Raw genomic sequence first — 25,933 nt, 5'->3', positions numbered from 1 at the left:
ACATCCAGTAATGATGGCGACATTTGCATAGTAGACAGTGCAATGACACACACCATGCTTTGGGATAGAAAATATTTTTCAGATTTGACATTTATTGAAGCTAAAGTAAATACCATATCAGGGTCTGTAAACGTAATTGAGGGCTTTGGAAGAGCAACACTCTTGTTACCAAGCGAAACTAAATTAAGTCCATGATGCTTTATATTCTATCAAATCCAAAAGAAATTTGCCTAGTTTCAAAGATATATGACTCAATGGATACCACATTGAAACTTTAAGTGAAAAGGATGCAGAGTTTCCATGCATCATTGCTAATATTTCATGCCAGAAGCATGTACTGGAGAAACTTCTTGCTTTCTCATCAGGGTTATATTACACATTCATAAATAATGTTGAAGTCTATGCAGTTATGAACCAGAAGTTCACTGATCTTGAACTTTTTAAGATTTGGCACGACCATCTTGGTCACCTAGGATCCACTATGATGCGTAAAATTATAGAAAACTTACACGGGCACCCATTAAAGAACGTGAAGATTATATCACCTAATGAGATACTTGTATTTCTTACTCATAAAGAAATTGGCACTTAAGCCATCCATCACTAAAGTTGGTCTAGAACCCCCATCATTTTTATAAAGAATTCATGGGGACATATGTAGACCTATTCATCCACCAAGTGGACCTTTTCGTTACTTTATGGTACTAATTGACACATCGTCACGAAAGTCACATGTTTATCTACTATCAACCCGTAATGTTGTCTTTATTAGATTGCTAGCACAAATTATCAGATTACGGGTACACTTTCTAGATTACCCAATTAAAGTAATACGTCTAGACAATGTTGGTGAGTTTACCTCAAAGACATTTGATGACTATTGTATAGTAATAGGAATTGATGTTGAGCACCCAGTACTACATGTACATACCCAAAATGGTATGACAGAGTCATTTATAAAGTGTATCCATTAATTGCAAGAACTTTGCTACTACGTACACAATTACCTACTTCTGTCTGGGCTCATGTTGTTTTACATGCTGTGGCATGAATTCACCTAAGATCCACTGCATATCATCAATACTCTCTAATACAGCTTATATTTGGACACCAACCTAATATATCCCTTCTAAGAACTTTTGGTTGTGCTATACAAGTTCCAATTGCACCGCTTCAACGCACCAAAATGGGACCCTAACGTCGTTTGGGAATATATGTTGGCTATGACTCACCATCCATCATCAGATATCTTGAGCCCCTGACGGGTGATCTGTTTACCGCATGTTTTGTGGATTGCCATTTTGATGAGACAATATTTCCTCCTTTAGGGGGAACAGTAAAGCCTCCTGAAGTAAGGCCTAAAATCTCTTGGAAAGTAAATTATGTGTCTCATTTAGATCCTCGCACATCTCAATCTGAAATTTAAGTGCAAAGAATAACTCATTTGCAAAATATTGCCAACCAAATGCCTAATGCATTTACAGATGCAGTAAAAATAACGAGATCATACATTCCTATTGTCAATACACCAACAAGAATTGATGTTACCAATGAACAATCCATATGAGCAGTGATCAATTCATCTATTACACGCTAAAAACGTGGCAGGATGGTTGAAGCCAAGGATATTGTTCCTAGGAAACGAAAGGCACAAAATCAAATAGGTGTCAATATTGACAAAACTAGAACAATTGATGATTCCACGCCTTCTAAACCAACTCCAGAAGAGTTAACAGTCCCTAAACAGACACAAACCCCTGAAGAAATGCAAGAACATAGAAATGAAGAAATTTCTATAAACTATGCTCATAGTAAAGAAATGTGGAATTGTGAAACAACTATTTTCTATACATATTTTCATACACAGTAGCTACTGAAATTATAAATGATGAGTTTGAGCCATGTTCTGTTGATGAAGGTCGACAAAGATATGATTGGCCAAAATGGGAAGAGGCAATTCAAGCAGAATAAACCTCTCTAACAAAATGTAATGTATTTGGACTTGTAGTCCAAATGCCTGAAAACATGAAACCCGTAGGATACAAGTGGGTATTCACTAGGAAACGAAATGAGAAAAATGAGATTGCTAGGTATAAAGCAAGACTAATGGCTCAAGGTTTCCTACAGAGACCTAGAATTGACTTTGATGAGACTTATTCACCAGTGATAGATGCTATCATATTTCAATACTTGATTAGTTTATCAGTCGTAAAAGGACTTGATATGTGTCTCATAGATGTTATCACTGCGTATTTGTATGGTTCACTGGATACTGATATCCATATGAAAATCCCTAAAGGATTCAAAGTGCAAAAAGCAAATAAAAGAAGCTTGTATTCAATAAAATTGCAAAGATCGTTATATGGGTTGAAACAATCAGGACGAATGTGGTATAATCATCTCCATGAATATCTGATAAAGGAAAGATACATCAAAGATCCTGTATGCCCTTGTGTCTTTATAAAAAGGTCAGAATCAGGATTTGCAATTGTGACAGTCTATGTCGATGACATGAACTTAATGGGGACTCTTGAAGAGATCACAAAAGTTGTTGAGTACTTAAAAACAGAATTTGAAATGAAAGATCTAGGGAAAACAAAGTATTGTCTTGGCCTACAGATCGAGCATTGTTCGGGTGGAATTTTACTCCATCAATCAAATTATACTGAAAAGATCCTTAAGTGATTTAATATGGATAAATCTCACCCTTTAAGTACCCCAATGTAGCTTGGTCTCTTGATCCTAAAAAGGATCCATTTTGTCTTTAAAAATATGATGAAAAGATATTTGGTCTTGAAGTACTATATCTCAATGCAATAGGCACATTATTATATTTGGCACAGTGTACAAGACCGACATAGCATTTGCAGTGAATCTGTTGGCAAGATTTAGATCTACACCAACTCGTCGACATTGGAATGGGATCAAACATGTCTTTCGTTACCTCAGTGCAACAAAAGACTTAGGATTATTTTATCCGAGGAAATTTGTTAATGATCATAAATTAGTTGGCTATAAGAATGTTGGGTACCTTTCTAATCCCCATAAAGCCCGCTCGCAGATGGGATATGTTTTCACTTATAATGGTACTACAATATCATGACACTCTACAAAACAAACATTGCTTGCCACTTCCTCCAACCACTCCAAAACTCCTGCACTTCATGACGCCAACCGAGAATGCATTATGGTTAAGATCTGTCATCCATCATATTGAAAGTACATGCAAATTGCAATGTACCTCAGATGTTCCCACAATTATAAATGAAGACAATGCTACATGTATTGCTCAAGTCAGGGGAGGATATATCAAAGGAGACATAACCAAGCATATTTAATTGAAGTCCTTTTACACACATGAACTCCAAAAAAATCAAGAGATTGATGTCAAACAAATATACTCCAATGATAATCTTGCAAATTTATTCACTAAGGCCTTACCGACATCAACATTTGAAAAGTTAATGTATAACATCGGTATGCGGCAGCTCAATAAGTTATTGAATTAATTCTACCATTATGAGGGGGAGCATTGATCAAGAGGAGCATCGATTAGGGGGAGTTCTAGAAAAGTTTATTGTACTATATATTGTACTGGACATATGTGCACTGTACTCTTTTTCCTAGATCAGGTTTTGTCCCACTGGGTTTTCCTGACAAGGTTTTTAATAAGGCAGTATGAAGCACATCCATCTTCATGTTACAGTTTTATTATAGAGTTGTATTTATTTACTTAGGTTTTTCCCCATTGGGTTTTTTTGAGTAAGGTGAAATACAATCATTTGTAAGTGGTGGAGGTCCAAGGGGGAGTATTATAACAAGTGAACCTCCACCATTTACCTAGTGGTGGAGGAAACCTTATGGTGGCTAAAGTGGGGTTGGGGGTTGGGGGTGGGTAGGCCATAAATTCCCCGCCATCCCTTCCATTTTATACATCCAAAAGTTTTGAGAAAGAAAACCATACTACTTACAACTCTCAATTCTCTCACTTTCATCACTTTTATTTTACTTTCTTCACTTTATCTTTCCTGAATTATTATTGAATAGCACTACTAAATTATAACATTTGGATTTTTTTATTTTTTTAAATAACTTTAAACGGGTAAACCGGTTGGGTGTGGGTATTGATAATTATGGGTAAAACACATATTTACCCATTCCAGATAAATACCCCTCCATCCCTTTCATTTTATACATCCAAAAGTTTTGAGAAAGAAAACCATACTACTCACAACTTTCAATTCTCTCACTTTCATCCCTTTTATTTTACTTTCTTCACTTTATCTTTCCTGAATTATTATTGAATAGCACTACTAAATTATAACATGTGGATTTTTATTTTTTTTTAAATAACTTTAAACGGGTAAACCGGTTGGGTATGGGTATTGATAATTATGGGTAAAACACATATTTACCCATTCCACATATGGGTTGGATAAGTTTGGGTAAAAACCTACAGGTATATGACTTGTTGGGTTTTTTGCCAAGCCTATCTGGGAGACGATGGTTGGAGATGTTGATGAATTTAAATATTTTCGTATTCTTAAATTGTCGGGTGAAAGAATGCAGTTGATGAAGTTTTTAGGTAAAACATAAATTTTGATTAACTTTGTGAACGATTAATAAATCTCAAAAAGTTTGGGGTAACATTAAATTTTTAATTTTTAGTAGAAGGATAAAAATGTCTTTTCAAACTTTAATAGATTTTAATTAACAAAATTTGACAGAGTGAAGGTTACAGTCCTATTTCCGAAACCAGCAGGGCCTTGTTAAATTACCGTTAAGGAAAATTTCCCTTTATTATATTTTGCATTTTAGTTATTGAATTATTTCAAATATATTTTTTAATTTTAATTTTTTTTAGAAATATGACATTATAATTGCACTGTACTGGGTATTTTAGTCATTTAGGAAATCAAGTTAAAGTTAACGTGTTTTACCATTAGTATCCTCTAGTTGTGAATTTCTGAAGAAAAAAAATATCCTCTAACAATCATGTCGTAAAATTAGGACTGTCAGTCAAGCCAAGCAGCTCGCGAACCGGCTCAGCTCGACTCGTTAGAGCTCGTTTGGAGCTCGACTCGGTTATTATCGAGTCGACTCGGCTCGAACTCATTTGTTACTGAGTCGAGTTCGAAAGTGAAGCCAAGCTCATGGGCTCGCAAGCCTGGTCCGGCTCGCGTTATACTTTGCACTTACACAGGTGCTTTGGTAATTTTTTAAACTATGAGGTATTAAACGATATTTTCCAATAAAAAACTTTGAAAAATAAAATAGAGCAATAGACACCGTATACTGACATACACAATCACCAAGACACCAACTCTCACTGTATCCACAATTTTGCATACTCTTTCTCTCCTTTTAATGCTTTCATTCATTTCCTCTCTGTCAACTCAACCATGTCTTCTTCTTCAACCTTTCTCTCTCTTTCTCTTCTTCATTTTACTTCTCTCTCTTCTTCTTTTTCACTTTCAGCTAATGTTGATAATGATCACACCTCAAAACTTACATCGTAAAGTCCACTACGATGCCAGCCCTCAATTTTCCCAACTCATAAACACTGGTACAGTCTTCCCTTTCCTCTTCCACCTCTCTCATCCCACATTACGACGTTGTCTTCCATGGCTTCTCCGCTAGACTCACTTCTTCTGAAGTTCAACAACTCAAAACTCTCCCCCATATCATTGCTCTCATTCCTTACAAGCTCGTGAGCCTTAACGAGTTTGAGCTCGATATCGGGCTCGAGCTCGACTTTGAGTCTCAATTCTGAGGCTCGCCGGCTCGAGCTCGACATTGTAGTAAACGAGCCGAGCTCAATAAGCCAAAAGCTCGGCTCGTTTACAGTCATACTTAAAATGGTGAATGTACATTTTTTTTTTTTTTTTAAAAAAGTGTCCTAGATGTAATATCCCTTTTTTAAACTTCTTTTATTTAAGGTTATTTTACTCTAAGGCCTAAGAACGTGTGCTAAAATAATTAATATAAATTTTTTTATTTATTCTGTATTTATGTTGAACTAAAATTAAAAATAAATAATATCAAATTTATTTTTTAAAAAAACAAAAATTTATTTTAGATAGTCTCTTTTGAATAAGCAAATATAAATAATTTAGTAATTAATTGCTATATTTTAAATTGTCGAGATTTAATGTAATTTGCATACTCAATGTAGTTTACCATTTAATCCATTTTAAAAACAATAGAATTCAAATTCATTGTATATAACACGTATCCCTCTAGAGACGGTAAAATCTACGGTTGATTGGAAGGAACGGATCCTGTGAGGATGAGCCATTGACAATTTGATGAACCTGCAATAAGGAAAACGAACTTGAAGGCTTTGTTGACACCAATGTGGTGTCTGTCGTAAGCGCTCTACACCTCAAGTCAGTGAGGTTTAGGGTATTTTAGTGAGGGCTAAAAGCAGGAAGGGTTCCGAATAATGCAGCTAAGACTAGACTATCACAAAGCGCCAAGTCTAACTTTGCAATGGTTTAGGGTGGTAGAGTTAGTCGGGACTAAACTTTACAACAGGAGAGGGCGGTTCTTGGAGCAAGAACTTTGAGAGCTAAATGTTTTGGTTATTTTTGAATGAATAATGAGAGGGTTTGCCTTTGTTTATATAGTGAACCAGAAGGTTGAAATCTTAATAGGACTCTGAGTCCTATTTGGTAGAGAGTTCCAATTAGGAAGAATTCTTGAGACAGATTAAGATCTTCCAATTCTAGTAGGATTCAGGATCTTGATGAAATTGGGAGGTGAATAGGAGTCTTGCCTATTTATGAACGTTGTGGCCAATGGACTAGACCCAGTTTAGCTAACTGGTAGGATAACCCAACTCATAAAGTGACAATTCACAGGTATATTTAAGCGTAAGCCCAAGGGGATTGGGTTAAGGCACTAGCCGTGACATGTTTATTTTATTATTGGACCTCGTCAGACCTAATCGATTTTTGACCCATACACACTCTTAATTTTAATATGTTATTTTAATTTCTTTTATTAGTTATTATTTAAACTTAAAAAAAAAAAAAAAAAAAAAAAAAAAAAAGGTAACTTAGGGGTTGTTTGCTTTTTCACTAAACCTTAATAGTATTTAGTTGCACTTAACACTTCTAACTTAAGATATGTATATTTTTTGTTTTTCAAACTATGATGTCTAATAAAATTTTCTTTATTTTTTTTTTTTTTTTTTTTTTTAACTAATATACTCTTATGTTAATTAATTACAAGTTATAACACATAACTAAATTATAATACAATTTAAATAAATAAATTAATAATTAATTATATTCTTAATAGTTGGTTGTATAGTTAATTTATACAAAACAATACTTGCTAGAAATCTGTCAATAGCCACCAGAATATGGTCAAGATCTAACTGAGAAAGTGAGGCTAATTGAACTTTCTTCATCAAATACCAGCCAAATTGTGACAATTTGTACCTTTAGAGTTTAGACTATCAATTGGAATTTTGTTTCAAAATACGCTTTAAATTAAAAAGTAAAACACTTTTAAACGTTTGATTTTGTGAGTGTCCCAAGTTTCCTCAAATCTCCGTATGAAAATATATCTTTGTATGAACTCACTTGTAGATTAGATTTTCATGATGGCTAATTTTTTGAAGGATTTGAACTGGAATGTTTGTTGAATCTCCTTAGTCAATTGAAAGTTTTTACTTTGTCCAAATTCTTTGGAAATTCTCCTCACCAAATTTCTTTGAAAAGTTTAACCCCCTATATTTGATATTTGCTAAACACCCCAACCATATAAACGTTTTAATTTCTAACAAGATCACCCCCCCCCACCTCAAGCCACTGATGATTGTCGGCCACACGTCGGCTGCCGCTGATAGTGGCTAGAACGACGCACAACCAACCAAACTGCCAGTCGTGACCAATGTGGCCATTAATAGCCATGGATCTAGTCGTTAACGGCCAGATATTTTTCGTCGTCGTGCACCATGGATCTAGCCGTTGTAGCCAGATCTACGGTTGGCCGTTCTCAGCGATCAATTTGATCGAAATAGCCAAATCATTGCACGACCAACCAGATCTGGCCAGTTGTAGTTGTTCGGACGATTATAGTCGACGGTGGCCGTTGACAGTCACTGGTGGTGATTGGCGACCGTGATGGCCTAGGTGGCCTGCAATTTGTTTTAAATTTAAACATATTACTTCCAAAAAATTAATTAATTAGGTAAAATTATAATGGCAATTGGCATATCATGTAAATTAATTCAAAATAAGGGCATTATTGTCCAAAATTTTTATAGTTAAGGATAAAATCGTAACAAATTAACATTACCAAGTTTCTTAAAATACTTAAGAAAATTGAGGTATTCAGATTACCACCTATATAACCAATAGTAATCTATTGGTTTTGAAAGATTATCAGAATCTTATATTACTTGACAACAAACGTAGTAATTTAAGTAATTAAGATGACATTATCTCAGTAATAAGGGATAACTCCCAACCAAACACCCCCTTAAAATTTTGAACTAATTACTGCATAAATACTTGTTTGTACAAAAAGCTTATTTCCGTGAGCTCTATTTTAAAACTCGACTGACCCGCAGTCCAATCATCCAACCGGGAGCCAACCTGACTCCGGCCTGGTTAACATATCGATCCTCCGACCAATCCAATCGAGAGCCAACCTTACGCCCGACCTAGGTTAACATACAAACCGGAATGTCTAAACCGCTTTGAACAGGTAGGACGGTTGAATAGTACAAAATCGCGACTCCAACCGGTTCGGGGCTTAAAACTTCACATTTTGGGGTTAATCTGATCCCTAAAAAAATCCTATTCCTAATTCCTAAACTAATTTGCAGCACCGTTTCATTCTCCATTTCATGAGCCAGCAAGCTTTCTCCATTTCATTTCAATAAAAAGACCAAATTGCATCTTCCATTTTCATCTTCTATTCTTCTCACAACTGTGTAAAAAAGAAAGTAAGGGAGGAGGAAGAATGCCGGTCCGATTTGGACCTCGTTTGGCCAAATTGCGGTGGCCAAGGCCTTTTGGCTGTCAAGTGAAGTAAGGGGGAGGGAAAGAGAAGAAAGAGAAGAGGAGACAGAGAGAACAGTAAGGAAGAAGAATAGGGGATGAAAGAAACTAGAAGAAAGAGAAGAGGGGATGAAGAGAAAGAAAGAGGAGAGAAAAATTACAGTAGAGAGACGGGAATGTGTTCGAGAAAGAAGAAAGAAAGTGACGAAGAGTGATGGGAGAAGAAAAAAGGAGAAAGACGAAAGTGATGGGGAATAATTAATAATAACACAAAACGCGTTTGTTTTATTTTAAACTTATAGGACTTATGGGTAAATTTTAGGGATGTATTTGCTGGTTTTCAAACTTATAAGGACTGGACCTGGCAAAACGGGTCTGACCGCGGGTTGGACCGTACCCGGGTAAATATATAGGGTACGGGTCCATTTATTAAACCCTTTTTTTTAGACCCTACCCGTACCCGGCCCAAAAACAAACGGTTTATACGGGTGAACCCGCGGGTACTCGCGGGCACCCGTATTTGCAGAAATGAACTTTTTCATTTTTGTTGATCCCTAATTTTTCACGCCTTCGCCATTCACGCACGATGCCATCACGCCTCTCACTCTCTCTCAGTCTCATCTCATCTCAGTCATCTTTGATCTCTCACATCTCTGATCTCTCACTCTCATCTCATCTCTGATTTCTCACTCCAGATTCCCAGCAACCTTATCGCGGCCGCATCTCAATCTCTCGTCATTCTTCTTCGTCTGAAGTTCAACTGAATCAACTCCTATCTCGATGTCTCCATCTTCGATTAATAGTCAGTTCGTCACCGTCGGCTGGTAATGAATCCCTAACCCCTAATTGTGTTGTTTTTGTTTTTTTGACAGATTTTGTGTTTTCTTTTTGTTTGAATGGTTAATATTTTTTATTTAATTGTTTGTGAGATTAACTTGTTACTTGTTACTTGTGATTTTGGTTTTAATGACTAGCATTGTTGCCATGCAGAAATGGGGACACATATTCAAGAGAATATTTTGCAGACAGGATGCACGGGTTTGGAGTTTATCATTTGGGAATGGACATCGGTATGAGGGGGCCTGGCATGAGGGGAGAAGGCAGGGTCTTGGTATGTATACTTTCAAAAGTGGTGAGACAGAGTGTGGTACTGGCAAAATGGGGTTCTTGATGTTCCAAGCACACGAAACACGCATCCTGGACCTCCTATCCTGTCAACCATTTCAAGGTCTGAATGCTGTCCAGTAACTTTTTTTTTTTTGCCTCCTTGTGAAAATGATGATGTTGTGGAATACAAAAGATTATTCAGCCACACTTGAAGTTTTAGAAAATAAATGCAAGTGTGAAGAGCTTTTTACATGAAGGAATACTAAAATTCCATTGCTTCCATTAGTTTTTTGTCATAACATCAGAAAATTGTATCTTAGATTCTAAATCTCAATGTATGCAGAATCTAGCTTGCTAGCTCAAATATTTAGAAATACTAAGCATGCCTGCTTTATCTTGGCATGCTGAGAATTGGAGGTTAAATTATGGTAATATGTGTTTTCTGCAAAATTATGTTAAACTTAGATTGGGCTGATTCAGATCTGGATTAGCATCAAATAGCTTTATTTACACTTTATGTTCTGTAGGTAGCTCATGTCTATTGCTTTAAAAGTAGGTTAAAAAGTGAAACATGTTTGTTGCATGATTACACTTGACAGAACCACTTGAGCATTGGTTGTTTAGTATTTGCGACGACTTTACATATTGTCAGCCATGATCATACAAATATTGGTGCTTTTTGGCTTTTAACTTATTATACTGTCTGAGTTGGTGCTTGTGACCCTTGGATGAAATTGTTTAAACATTTTTAGTTTATGTTGGAATTATTAATTAATATTAGATTTCGCCTTTTAAGCAGGAAGCACAGCGAGCTGCTGCAAAAGCATATGACATTGCAAAGGTGGACGAAAGAGTGAATAAAGCAGTTGCCGCTGCAATAAGCAGCCTTCGGCGAGAGTTCATCTGTAAAGGCTGTTCAAAATCAAAGGCACCACAGTGACAGTGATGATATGCCGACTTTGATCCTTAAAAGCAAATGGTTTCAAAATCATGTTTATGCAATTAACTATAAGCATTTCAGTTTTTTCTTTCATTTTCCTAGAAAAAAGATTGAACATGAGAGCGCCAGAAAGTGGGATTTTTTCTCCTCTTTCACTACGCTGTTCCTTAGATTTTTGGTGTTAGTTGTTATTTCTTCGCATTAGCAAGAGGTACATGCTTGGAACCACATTCCGTCATGAGAGTAAGATGGCAGAATGTGGAGCAAGATGGGGTTCCTCTTTTCTAGCCTGAATAACATGTACATAAGTTGAGAGGTTTGAAAGATCACGAAGTTTATTTGTTGAATATTGGATTATATTTTGTTTATTTTAATTAATATTTCTAGTTGTTAGGACGTATTTTGTTTGTTTATGTGTAATTGTGTATTAGTGATTTTGTATTTGTTTATTTTGGTTGGTATTTGTAGTTTTGTATTATATGTTATTGTTTGTTTATGTGTTATTTATTTATTTTGGTTCATATTTGTTTATATTCTTAATTGAATTGAATTTAGAGTAGTTGATTTAGGGGGTGTAAATGTAAAAAATTAAAACTGTAGGAATTTTGGGGGTGTAATTGTCATAATTAAAAACTATTAGGGGTAAAAATGTGATACTAAAATCTGGAGAGAGAAAAAACGGGTCCACCCACGGGTCTACCCGTACCCGTATAGGGTAGGACACGGGTCCAAAATATTAGACCCGTATAGATCGACCCGTATAAGGACCCATACCCGTTTGACCCAGCCCACCCACCCGTTTTGCCAGGTCTAATAAGGACTGATGGAATTGTTTAGAGATGTGTTTGCTGTATACCGATCAGACCAACTGATCCAACCAGTTGGACCTATCAACCTAGGAATCTGCCCCTTGACTAGGTCAATCAGTAGTCTAGTTTTTAAAACAGTGTTCCCGAATCATTGATGAAGGGGCAAGATAACGAAAATATAAAATAGTAGGAATAGAGAAATTATCAAAATCATCTTTGAATATCCACGGAAAGTGATACCAACGTGTATGTGTTCCTTGCTTCAAACATTAGCCAAGAAACAAGTTTTCAACTGATTTTCTCAGTGATTAAGGATAATGAAGTCAACATTTAAATGTAAAAAGATTCCCTAATCACATTCTGAAACAGAAATGAGATTTTTTTGAAGACAAAGATGAAATAAGATAAACTAAATCTGTTCTATAATGAAGCAGATTTATTTTCATATCAACAAATTGTTTGATAGGAGATGGAAGAAAATTTAAATTGATGTTATTGGAGAATGAAAGTCTAACAGCATGCACAATAAGTAATTGAAACAAATACAACCAAATTTTAATTGGTGAGTTTGAGAACCAACTTTTGTAGATGCTATATCATTGGAAATTTAGCAAACCCAGATTTCAAGAAGCTCCCTGCGGCTAGCTGAGCTAAGAATCTCTCTGGCATTTTTTGGCCATATTGAGCAATGTCATAGACCAGTTCTCTTTTCTCTCCCAAGGCAAGTCGGCTGCATATCTCTGGATCGAGTACAAATCCCGAAAACAACAAATCAATATATTAGTGGCAGAAGTTTGAACTTCAGACACCTATGAGCACATATAGTAAAATTGAGCATCCACTAAAAAGGGTTTGTTCAAAAGAATCCATGTAGGACCAAGGTGCTGAAGTTCAAAAATATTTTGAACTACAAACTTCATTGACTGATGGCTTGCAAGAAACATAAAAAAATTGCAACCAGACACCCAGAGACTTATACTACGATAAATAAGACATAAACTTATTAATTGATTTATATATTTCTTTCTATTAAAATCTGAATCACGCACTTACAGCATATTCAAGCATGCCATTAGTCCCCTTTAATTTAACAATCTTACAATCATGTGTATCCCGAAAACTTTATGATTTTCTTGCTTCTACCCATCATATTTTCATCAGTTGTACTCTATTCATCTTTATCAGATTTTTACCCATAACTCCTTATTGCCACTGTTGAGAAGTATGATAAAAATGAAGAAACAAGCCGGACAGAATTACCTGTTGGCAATAATCCAAAATTATAATCATGACATTGCTCTCCTTCAACATCTTCATCCTCACTACACTCAGTAGTCAATTCACAAACTTGTAGTTTCTTAATAACCAAAAACTCTGCTATCCTAGTCAAGGTCAGCCTTACCCAGTCATAAATTCATACAGTAGTCAATTCCAATAGTTAATGAAGATCCTTAAACTTCAATGATATAGGACACATATTCTTAAAAATAACCAAGAGAAACACTTATATGCTAAATTTTTACATACCCTAAAAGGTTTCACTACCACTACACATCAAAGCCCCCAACCATGCAGAACAAAAACTTTAAACATTTGTACCAATATCTATGAATATATAAGATCACTATCTGACATGCATTGGCATTTCTAGTTTTATGCACTACAAAGTGGCGGTGACCAAAATGAAAAACAACCAAAAAACAAAAGGCTTTAGAAAGGAAAAAGACTATATGAGAAGACAGGCTTTGAATATACATTGAGTCCATGCCTGAACACCTCTCCTCTTGTTGGGTCATAACTCACTAAAAATCCAACAAAAACAACCCTGTTAACACTTAACAATGTATATAAACATTTTATTTCCATATCAATACACTACCAAAATATAATTGCACAAATTGTAATACAATTTAAACTTGTTGGATACTACACTTTTAACAACTTAATTAATCCCATCAAATATAATTAATCTAACAAGCATTAATTAATGCATATCGAACACATTTGAATACTATGAAAACCATAAATTTCACTCAAAAGAAACAACCATACCTTGTGTCTATCCGGATAAATATATTCAGAAGCAATTCAATGTATCTGCACTTCATGATCCTTGCTGTACCTCTCCTAAATCCATACAAAGCATTACAAACGAAATACAAAAATCTCATTTTCAAACAACAATTCAAGCAAACCAAGTTTTAAAACTACAGCTTCACATAGATCCTCACCCAAAATTCCTGAGATCACATTATATCCACCTGTCGCCTAGAGCCCAGTAAAAAAAGACACCGATTTCCAACTTCTGATCCGCTTGAAGTGTATCGACATCATTTGACACCAATTTCGCCGAACAGATTCGGTAACAACCTGGCAATCTCATCTGTGAAATCAAAAAATTAGCAACTATTAACGACATCCTCTATTAATTTTAATGATAAGTATTTGAGATGATGAAAATGACCTAGACCATCGGCGGTAGGCGAGATCGTCGACGGAGAACGGAAGCGAGAGGACGCGTGAGGTTGATACAGCTCATTTGAAATTCACTCATATCTGAAGCCACACAGCCGGATACTAGAGCAGACTTGACAGGAGTCATATTGCCATTGGCCACCAAGGAAGGAGACGCCCAACTCTCTGTAGCACCTGCTATCACCATCGCTGCATTTTCTTCATATAACTTTGAATGATTGGATAATATTACGAAGGCCCTCATATGCTTATATCATTTTAATTTTGTCCTGATAGAATACCAAATAGTACCTTAAATCTACAATTAACATCATATTTAACCTTATAATTTCTCAAAATTTATACCCAAAGTATATTTAATCAAATTAATTTCTGAAGGCAACAAAACACACTTCCGAGGGAAAATTTGAATTATGCTTAATTAAAGGGATAATAAATTAGTATTATCCACCATTAAAATAAGAATTTTACCAAAATTGGATGTGATCAAGAGTGCATGCATGCTCATAAGGTTAACTTATTTATATCAATAATTATGATAAACCTAAATGAGAAATATATTAAATATTTAACTATATTATTTATTACTTTTTAATGTAATATTTATAATATTTTAATTTATTAGTAAGTATAAATGAATAAGTATGAGTTATTTGATAATTTATCAGGTTAGATGTCATTTATGATCATATTTAAAATATTTCTATGAAATGATTTTTATGATATTAATTTTAAATTTTAAGTTGATTAAATTTATTAATATTAAATTCCCCCAATTCCATTCTTCTGTAAATTAAATAGAAAAAAGGAACAAACAAACAAACCATGACAAAAGTATTCAATCCTAGACGTTGTCAAGGGAGAAAGTGATTATCAAACTTCACCTAATTAATCATTCACCTAATTAATCAGTTGCCCCGTTTAAAGGATAAATTTGTAATAAAAATTAATAGTAAATGACATTTAGTAAAAGAATGGGTGTACTTAGCAAAATTCTCATATTTGCATAAAAATGACGACTATTTTTATCTTTCACTTCAATTTCTTTTTCTTTTTTGAATTGCCGCAGGCCCAAATTTTTATAATCCTTTTCTCATAAATAAAGAAAAGTTTTGTTATCAATCATTTGCAATATTTCAATGAATAAAAGATAAGTAAAGTTATATTCTTCTATAGAGAATAAATATATATGTAATTAGGGGTAACATTACCCCAAATTACACTATGCATTTTTATATTTGATTTATATCATATCATTTTTATTTAAATATTGAATTGATGGATTTTTTTTATTTGTTAGGATTCATCTTTCTTTAAGAACACCTTTCAATAATTAATATAAGATGGTTTTAAAACATATAAATACTTTTTACTTTTAGACTCACTAAAATTGAAGAAGGGCTATTGATTAAATTGATGGGGGTTAAAAATCATTCTCCCTTTCTTAATTTTGAGAGATTAATAGTGTAATTAGGGGTAAAATTACCAGATCTTAGTTTGGAGACAAGATTCTTCTTCTTCTTCTTCTTCTTCTTCTGCTCTTCTTCTGGGTAATACCACAATCTGTAATCATAGAAAACAACACATTAATAGTAAAAGCAGAAACTGTAGAGAATTAATGCTACTTTCTATCTCTAAAATGATCATAATTTATCAATTAAACAAGAAGATGAGGAATTTTCTCAACAATCACCTCAATACTTCAGAAACACAAATTCTCAATTTTAACTTTTAAGGACAAAAATAGTATTTGGTATTTACTAATTAATTAATGTTACTCCTACACTCTTTATCCTGCTTCCAAATATAAATTGTAGTATTGTAGTCTGTCTATACTTGATAGTCTGTAATTGACTTCTTTAGAGGATTTTAAATTAAATAAAAATACAATAATAAGACCAATGAGGATTGACCATTATTAATTTATGTGAATGCCAGGAGAGCCAAAAAATGTCTAAAGATATAGTACATTGTTAAGTAAATATTGAATACGTACCATTTTGTAATTGTTGCATTAGTGTGTTATGGTCACTCTTTGAACAATCTTTCTCATTCAAGTATTGTAACCCTGGCATGCTTAAGCGTCCTCTAGAGAAAGCCTTCATATTGGAGCATCCACACCACCATAATCTTTCCAAATTTGGGAATTTTAAGGTGTATTTCCCAGAGCAGAAGCATGTGAGACTTTCTAATTTATACAAGTACAACCATTTTAATTTCTCAAAAACAATTTCACCATTCTCTATATCTTCCTCATTTGCTAATACTTCTGCCATCACTTCACATCCTTCTATTCTCAACTCTTCTAGTCGCACTAGACTCCTAGCAGTTGAGAATGACACTAAATTTTTCAATCCATTACAATACTCTACCCTCAAAGTCCTTAGATTTTCAAAAGATGCTAGAGATGGCAATAGAGTAGTCAAATTGTGACAATATTGCACTACTAGATGATAAAGATTTTGAAGAATTGAGTTTAATTGGGAGTCTTGTTTCCAAATACACTTTAAATCAAAAAGTCCCAACAATTCTAAAACTTTTAATTTTGTGAGTGTCCCAATGTGTTCCTCATCCTCTCCACATGAGAGTAACTCTTCGTATGAACTCACTTGTAGGTTGAGATTTTCAAGACTGCTAAATTTGTGAAGGATTCGAATTGGAATGTTTGTTGATTCATCCTTAGTCAATTGTAGAGTTTTCACTTTGCCAAAGTTCTTTGGAAGTTCTCCTTGCCAAATCCGCAAGATATCCTTTTCACTCAATCTCAATTCCTCCAAATTAGAGTCAACCTAAAGATCAATCATGTGAATCAAATTACAATTTAAAAAAAAAAAAATGATGAATTAATGGTTGTTAGAAATATGAAACAGTAGCTTTAGATTTTTCTAAGAAAAATGTAGACGGAGTTTAAGTATAAAAGTGATATAGGAGAGTGCATGAAGTAATCCTATACACACCAATTCTTTTTTATGTGGTCTCAAGGTCAACATTCAAATATTTAAACTAATTACATGAACACAAACCTGGTTTTTGTATGCTTGTTGTATGTTTGTATTAAAGTCACTCCCCTGATTCTCTACAATCATTTTCTCCCACTTCAATTCATTCCACCTCTCATAATAGACTTTGTGTAACTTTGGTGTGTTTAAGATACCTTGGGAGAAAGTCTTCATATTGGGGCAGTCTGATATAAATAAGCTTTCCAAAGATGGGAATTTTAAGGTGTAATTTCCAAAGCAGAAGCATGTGAGACTTTTTAAATCTTTAAGTGACAACCTCTTCAAATTGCTAAAAACGACTTCGGTTGCTGTTGTTGCATCTCCTTGTCCTTCATTTCCTACTATTTCTACCAGGATTTCACAAAATTCTATGCTCATTTCTCTCAACTGCACCAAGCTTCTAGCCGTTGAAGGTGTTATTAACTTCATCAACCCATTGCAAAAGCTTACCCTCAAAACTTTAAGATTCTGGAAAGCTGAGGATGACATTGAGAAGCTTCTAATTTGCATCTGTGTGAGTATCCTAGTATGTTTCTCATCCTTTCTGTAAGACAATATTTCTTTGTATTCACACCAAGATAGTTGGAGCTCTTTCATATTTTCAAATCTTTGAAGAAGTCCAAGTGGAATATTTGCTGACTTATCATTCCATATCTCAAGAGTTTTAGAACGACTCTGCCATGCAATATTTCTAATCATATTCTGTAACTGCAATCCTTCCAAATCAGAGTTGATCTACAGATACATCCAAACAAAATATAATTAGTTTTTTAAATTCTTAAAACAGAATTGTAATGGTTGGCTCAAAAATCAAAGACCAAGACAAATTTCGCAGACTATTCTTTTTTAAATCTAATCAACTGTTTTAAATAGTTCAATTACAATATATTTTGAAACTAGCAAATATATTTTGTTATTATTTTATATTTCAAATCAATATTAAAATTACATTCAAAACCTATTTTTGAAAACTACTAATTAAACGAAATTTTCCTAATTTTCAAATGATTTTTTTTATTTAAATGGTACGTAATTTTTTTTCTAAAACATGACCTATTTTGTTAAAACTTGTATTAGATTTTGACTCCAAAATGACCCATCCTAACTATAAGTTGTACTTTGGACAAGATTTTTTTTTTTTTTTTCATTAAAAATTTTAATGTAATTAAAATGTGTGATTTATAAACTATAACATTATTGGATGGATGTGATTGTGATGGTATAGATGTATAATATTACATTAGATAATATCTTACCATAACGTAATTCTACAAACATAAAGTTCTTTTTTTTACTCTTGTCTGCAACCAGATCATGTTAAAATCACTTTGAATATGTGATCTCGTTTCATAATTCCACAATTTAAGTTCTGAATTAATGAAATATATATAATAAAAAAAATTAATTTTCTTTTTCCATAAACAATAAAATATTAAAGACCCATACCTTATCATTCAAGAAGAGGGACTTTGGCTCTGAAAATTGAAGTTCACCCTCCTCGTTGTTTTCTGGAAAGCACAGATATTTTGAAGTCATGAATTTGTCACAATCTTTCACCGTCAACTCTTTTAACATTGGCCATTCAAAAGTATGACAGAAAGCCACAAATTCTGGTAGATTTTCAAGCTTCAATGAGGTTGCATTGGGAAAGACAAATTTGCCATCATCTTTTGCTCCTTCTTTTGCAACAATCTCCGCTAAAACCCCACAATTCTTTATGTTTAGGTGTTGGAGTTGGTGGAGGCTTTTGGCTATGGAAGATGGAAACGTATATTTTATGTTTCCACAGTTCCATAAGATCAAATGTGTCAAATGTTGATAGAAGGAAGTTGGATGTTGGTTGTAGAAAATCTCTATAGAATTGATATCTTTGAATTCCCAAAACTTCAAATCAGTGGAGATATCCTGTAGTAAAAGTTAATAGTTGTTTCAAAATAAAGTAATTTAAAAAAAAAATAAAGGTATTGTTTCTAATGGACTAGAAAAAGGTAACTCTAATAATTTTTGAAAGGCCTAGGCCCAAACTTACAAATAATAATATAAAATTGCATTAATTCTCCGTCATTCATTCAAATAGGTTAAAACTGGAAACTTATCTTTTACGCAAGTTAAAGTGAAAATACTTAAAAGAGAGTCTCTAAGGCGTTGTCTCTCTTCTAAACTAACAAAACTTGCAGAGATAAGTAAATATATAAACTAAATTAATTGAATACATACCTGCTTTTTGTATAATCCTTGTATGGTTGTATTAAGGTCATTCTCCTTATTCTCTACTTCCATTTCCTCCCAGTCGAATCTATTTTTTAAGCTCTTATAATTAACTTTGGGTAAGTTAGGTGTGGTTAAGAATCCTTGACTGAAAGTCTTCATATTGGGGCATTCTCCTATAATTAATTCTTCCAAAGATGGGAATTTGAAATAGTAATTCGCCGAGCAAAAACATGCGAGACTTTCTAACTTTCTAAGCGACAACTTCTTCAATTTCGGAAAAACAATTTCAATACTCATTGTTTCATCTCGCACATTTTCTACTATTTCTATCACCATTTCACATTCTTCAATGCTCATTTCTCTCAATTGCACTAAGCTTCTAGCTGTTGAAGGTGTTATTAAGTTCATTAACCCATTGTAACTCTTAACTCTCAAAACTTTCAGATTATGGAAAGAAGCCAAGGATGGCACTAGAGTGATTCCACATGATAATATTTCTTTGTGGAAAGGATGGCCATATAGTTTAAGCTCTTCCAGATTCTCAAATCTCCGAACGAGCCCAAGTGGAATTCCAATATTTGCTGACTTATCAAATTTGATCTCAAGAGTTTTAGATTGACTCTGCCATCTAATCAATCTCAACTTATTCTTTAATTCCAATACCTTCAAATGAGAGCTGATCTACAAATCCATTGAATAAAACAACAGTTCAAATGATGGCTTAGAATTTATATGCCAAACACAAATTATCATGGAAATTTAAAAAAAAGAAAAAATCTAATTAATTGTTTTTGATAATTCAACAACAATAAATTTTAAAACCAGTAAATTACATTTTATTATTAATTTAAATTTCAGATCAATATTAAAATTACATTCAAAAACTATTTTTAAAAGCTACTGATTAAACATACTTTTTAAAGATTTTTTTACTACATTATTCTGGAAAATAGAAAATAATATCAAGATTTTTTTGTCTAAAAATTTATTTCTCATTTTCAAATGATTTTTTTTTTTTTTTTTNTTACATTTTATTATTAATTTAAATTTCAGATCAATATTAAAATTACATTCAAAAACTATTTTTAAAAGCTACTGATTAAACATACTTTTTAAAGATTTTTTTACTACATTATTCTGGAAAATAGAAAATAATATCAAGATTTTTTTGTCTAAAAATTTATTTCTCATTTTCAAATGATTTTTTTTTTTTTTTTTTTGTATCTAAACGGCATATAAATTTTTCTAAAACATGACCTATTTTGTTAAAAGATGTTTTAGATTTTGACCCCAAATTGGCCCATCCTAACTGTAAGTCGGACTCGGACATATATATATATAATTTTTAATGTAATTAAAACATTTCATTTATATCCTATAACATTATCAAATGGATGTGATTAATATAGGTGTATAATATTACATTAGATAACGTCTTACCATAACAAAAGTATAAATTACTACTTGCAAAGAAATTGGTACATAATTAATGGACTTCTACCCTAATATAATTTGTTTCAAATTGAACTGATTTTTTACACTTTTCTGCTTCCAAATCATGTTAAAATAATTTTGAAGATGTGATAACATTTAGCAAGCTTTGAAGTTGTAAACTTTTCGTGTATAATATTTCCAATAATAAGAAGGATCAACTGCTAGATAGATTTCTAGTAAAAATAAAAACATTTTGCTGATTTATTGTAAACATTTTGATTATTTTAGAATTATATTGGATGATCTATTTTTTCAAATGTAGTACTTTAATAAGTTTAATTGACAATATCCTATAACAAAATTGTCCAAATCAATTAATTTTTTTTTTTTTTTTTTTTTTTTCTAAATCTTCTTTCATGGAAAAGTAAAGATGTTATAAAGAACTCCATAATTTAAGTTTTAAATTTATATAATATATAAAGAAAGTTAATTTTCTTTTTTCAATAAAAGAAATAAGGGACTCATACCTTTTTGTCTAAGAGAGATTTTGGCTCTGAAATATGAATTTCACCCTCATTATCGTTCTCTGGGAAGCTTAGATATTTTGAAGCGAATTTGCCACAATATTTCACCACCAAGTCTTCTAAGATTGGCAATTCCAAAGTTTGTATTCCAGGATAGAAGGCTATAAGTTGTGGTAGCTTTACAAGCTTCAACAAGGTTACATGCTCGAAGGCGAAATTGACAACTACATTTACTCCTTCTGTTGCAACAATCTCCTCTAACACCTGGCAATCCTCTATGACAAGATGTTGGAGTCGTCGGAGGCTTTTGACAATAGAAAATGGAAACACATATTTTATTTTTCGACAATTCTTTATCTCCAATTGTTGAAGTTGCTGGAAGCTTTCGGCTATGGAAGATGGAAATGCATATTTTATGTTTGGACAACCCCACAAGCTCAAGTTTGTCAAATTTTGATAGGAGGAAGTTCGAAGTTGGCTGTCCCAAATATTTCCAGAATTAATATCTATCAATGCCAAGACCTTTAAATCAGGGAAGATATCCTGCAGTGAGAATTAAATGTTATTTTAATCTTTTCTTATATCAAGTAATTAAAAAAAAAAAAAATTGTTTCTTTCGGATTTCTAAATGACATGCTATAATGTTAAAATTTTGTATTACGTCTAATAATTTTTACATGGAATCCAATATGAATTGACGAAATCCATCTGATGAAATTACATACTATATAGAGATTGAAGATGAGTACTCAATAAAGAAATTTAGCTGAAAGTTTAAATAAATGAAATCATATACGCAAACAAAGAAGAACAAAAAATACCACAACTATATGTAAACAAATGAGAATATATAATAGAGAAGTACAAAAATAATGTAAACCAAACCTGTTCTTCAAAAAGTGGCCTCATTTTTGAATTATATAGACCGTTCTCATCATCTGACAATTCAGTTAACCATAAGACTTCAACATTCTTGACTGTCTGTAAATCTTTTAAGGAGATGGTAGAATTAAGTTTTAATTTCAGCACCCGTGTAAACTCATGCTCCTTAATCAACAATGGCCAAACTCCCATGGATATTTCGTACCTTTCAAGCTTTTTCTTTTTGTTAAAAATCTCTGGAGGCAAAACCATGTCATCTTTAATGTCTACTTCTAAAGTAGTCAACTGAGTCAAGTGCTTGAACTCTTTAACTATTTCAACCGTCCACCGAATCTGGTGTCCCGTTATATACAATTCTTCCAAGTGGGATAATTTTGATATCACATTTGGTGCAATACCTTCCAATCCCCAACTATTGCTCAAATCTAAAAACTTTAACAGAGTCAATTGACCTAATTCTTCAGGCAACTCCTTGATTTCACGAGAATTTCGCAAGCTAAGGACTTTTAGCATCTTTAGCTTTCCGATAATAGCAACATCTTTAATTTTGCTATCATCTAAACACAATGTTTGAAGGTTTGTCAGAAGATCAAGTGATGATGGCAATGACGATTGCTGCATCTTAAATAAATTTAAAACTTTAAGCTTCGGCATCACGGTGAAGAAGTCCTTCGGGATTTGGAATGAAGAGTTCCACATATTAGTCATACAAAAATATTCAAGATTTGGACAATCCAAATCTTGAGGCCAAAGCTGACTAATAATAGTACTACTAGCAGCTAAGGAGATTTTTGTGCATTTCTTGAGTTTATCTTTATCCTTCCATTCCCTTTCAACATCATTTCTCTCCGTAAATACATGGTGCTCTGTATATGCAATTGTAATAGCAACATCTCGAATCAAATCATGCATAGCAACTTGTCCTCTTTTGGAACTGTCCAATAACAAAGAAGAGTCTTTGAGCTGGCAAACCAATTTATCTAGTCTATCTCTTGCATTTTCCACTGTCAAGTTAGCTCCTTCAAGTATATCCAAACCCACAACATGTTTGAGCAAGTCTGAAATGGAAGAATTATTTTTCATTAGACTAGAAATTAAAAAAAATTTCTTGAGCTCATCAGATCTTAAATAATTGTAACTCAAGGCAATCGTCCGGTATTCCCTTTCCAAAAATCCCGTGCACTTTGTCGGTGACGGTGCTCTTAATTCTCGCAAGGCATCTTTCCATAAAGATTCATGTCTCTTATTCTTTAATGCTCTTGCAACAGTAGCAATGGCAATGGGCAAACCTCCACATTCCTTGCATACATCATTCGGTAAGGAATACAATTCACGTGTTTGAATAACTTCACCTGCACAGGAAGGCTAGGATTAAACTAATTGCATTTTCCATTCACATGCGTTGAATTTAAGAACAAGAGATTTTCCAAGTGTAGTTATTTTCCTCCAACTAATATCTTACTGGGCTCTTTTCTAAATAAAACCATCATTTTTTTTTAATATCTAAAAAAACTCCACTTAATTCCAAATAAAAAAACCATCACTTAACTATAATATATATGAATAAGTGAAAAAAATAGTGAAAACATACAAGTGAAAATTCTATAACATAATTACCTGCCATCTTCCTAAATAGTGTCCAGGCTTCTTCTTCATTTAAAACACTCATCCCAAAATTATTTATCGAACCCATCCTCTCCAACACATCTAGGTTTCTTGTTGTTAGCAGCAGCTTACATCCACCACGATCAACTCCCGAAGGAATTCCAACAGTTCTCAAATCAAGATCTTTCCAGATATTGTCTAAAATTAAAAGGATCTTCTTACCGTTCCTCAATCTTGCATATAACTTACTTGCTCTTTCCCTCTCGTTATTGAATATTAGTCCTAACTTGACAGCAATTTCTGTTTGAATCTTTTTTACATCCGGAGTTTCTGTTACCTGTAACACAAAAAAATATGGCTAAGTCAAGAACTACAAGATAAAGTAAATACAATAACAGTGAATAAAATTCTATAAATTGATAACTACTTTGTTTTAAAGTACCCATATTTTATTGACTGCTTAAATCTTCATAATATAAACGGAAACATACATTCTTATATAGAAATTAAAGTCTAATTAATTCCATTCAAATAATGATAACCATATAAATTCAATACTAATACTTATTTACTCTAAATAAGGGTCTAAATTGTCCTGTAAAATTAAACTAAATTTTCTGCTTGGTTTAAAATTACCTCTATGAAAGCGATCTCATCAAAGAGCTGATCGATCTTGGCTTTCCGACCAACTTCCTTCACAAGCGTGGTCTTTCCAATACCACCCATCCCATAAACCCCGATCATGTAAATATTATCATCATGCAATGCATCCCAAACATTCTTCACAGTGGAGGTCCTTGATTCGAAAGCCAAATAATCTTCTGTAGATTTAAGCCAGATCCCTGGTAGAATAGGAAGATAGGAAACACAATTGAATTTCGTATATAGGAGTTGACCGACATCATTCTCCTTTAACTTGAATGCTTTCTTGCTATGTTTGTAGCCGGTGATCCAGTTGGGACACAATCCCCTGAAACATCGAGGGTTGTTTTCTTTCTCTTTAATCAACATCTCTGCTTCAGCAATGGTCTTCTCCACATCATTCAGCCAGTCCTTAACATTCTGTATGATCTCTTCCGCTTTTCTTTCAGCAACAATAACTTTAGCCTGCACATCCAATCTTCTATCCTTCAGCTTTGCAACTTTTATTTCGAGATTTTTGAAGTTCTTGTTGTAGTTGTACAAGTACTTGAAATGACACCCAAACGGAGCATCAGAGCACTTGACCGCATCGAGAACAGCACTCGCCGAACCCGCAATACTCGAGGCACGTTCTACCATTTTCAAACTTTTTTTCCTTCTTCACTTCTTTCCCAGGTTTGAGAAATAGAAAAATTAAAACAGCGACAATAACAGGTGCAAACTCAAATAACAGAACAAGAGTTAGGGAAAATGCTGAAATATCCTTTTATTTTTTTTATTTTTTTATTTTTATTTTTTTTGTACAAACGAGAAATATGGAAAAGGGAAAAGAGAAGAAGAAAATAAAACACAGAAAGTAACAGGACAACGGCAAACTCAAATAAAGTTAGGCGAAAAAATGCTGAAATAAAGAAAATCTTTTTGTTCTTTTTTCTAAACGAAAGATAAGAAAATTGGAAAGGATTCTCTTTGGTAAACAAGAAATAAGGGAACAGGAGAGAACTGAAAAATCAAGCGATCTGGTTTCAGAGTAGAAGTACTTTTAGTGGGTATCTGAAGGGTGAGAGAGTTTTTTGAATGAAAGTGTTTTTGAGTGATTTCTAAAAGATTGAGATAAGAAGAAAACAGAAGAAGGAGAGAGAATACAGTGAACATCAACCAATTGATTTTAAAGTAATTTACTGTGAATAATTGATTACGGTGGAGACCCACCACGTGAACATCCATTTAAGTCCAAATATTAAAGGAGGAAGAAAACAAAAGACCTAGAAATTAATATTATAACAAT

General features: G+C 33.3%; 1 protein-coding gene and 1 long non-coding RNA gene across 2 annotated transcripts; both read right to left on the bottom strand.

The window, feature by feature from the left end:
• Positions 1-12,336: 12,336 nt before the first annotated feature.
• On the bottom strand, positions 12,337-14,220 carry LOC116134663. The gene is made up of 3 exons (XR_004128785.1): positions 14,105-14,220; positions 13,926-14,000; positions 12,337-12,613 (listed from the first exon to the last, which is right to left on the bottom strand). It is a non-coding gene; the product is annotated as an uncharacterized LOC116134663 (long non-coding RNA).
• A 117-nt stretch (positions 14,221-14,337) lies between these two features.
• On the bottom strand, positions 14,338-25,284 carry LOC116134677. Its single transcript, XM_031420354.1, has 11 exons — positions 24,640-25,284; positions 24,016-24,340; positions 22,402-23,750; positions 21,520-22,059; positions 19,565-20,239; positions 18,794-19,252; positions 17,372-18,082; positions 16,345-17,137; positions 16,042-16,048; positions 15,835-15,911; positions 14,338-14,537 (listed from the first exon to the last, which is right to left on the bottom strand). Exons 1-11 carry the CDS (start codon positions 25,282-25,284, stop codon positions 14,338-14,340), a joined length of 5,781 nt encoding a protein of 1,926 aa, XP_031276214.1.
• Positions 25,285-25,933: the final 649 nt, after the last annotated feature.

The sequence above is a fragment of the Pistacia vera genome, unplaced genomic scaffold, assembly GCF_008641045.1.
Source record: "Pistacia vera cultivar Batoury unplaced genomic scaffold, PisVer_v2 Contig1083, whole genome shotgun sequence".
Classification (NCBI taxonomy): Eukaryota; Viridiplantae; Streptophyta; class Magnoliopsida; order Sapindales; family Anacardiaceae; genus Pistacia; species Pistacia vera.
The sequence above is the reverse complement of the archived record's forward strand: the minus strand, read 5'-3'. Positions and strand labels throughout refer to the sequence as shown.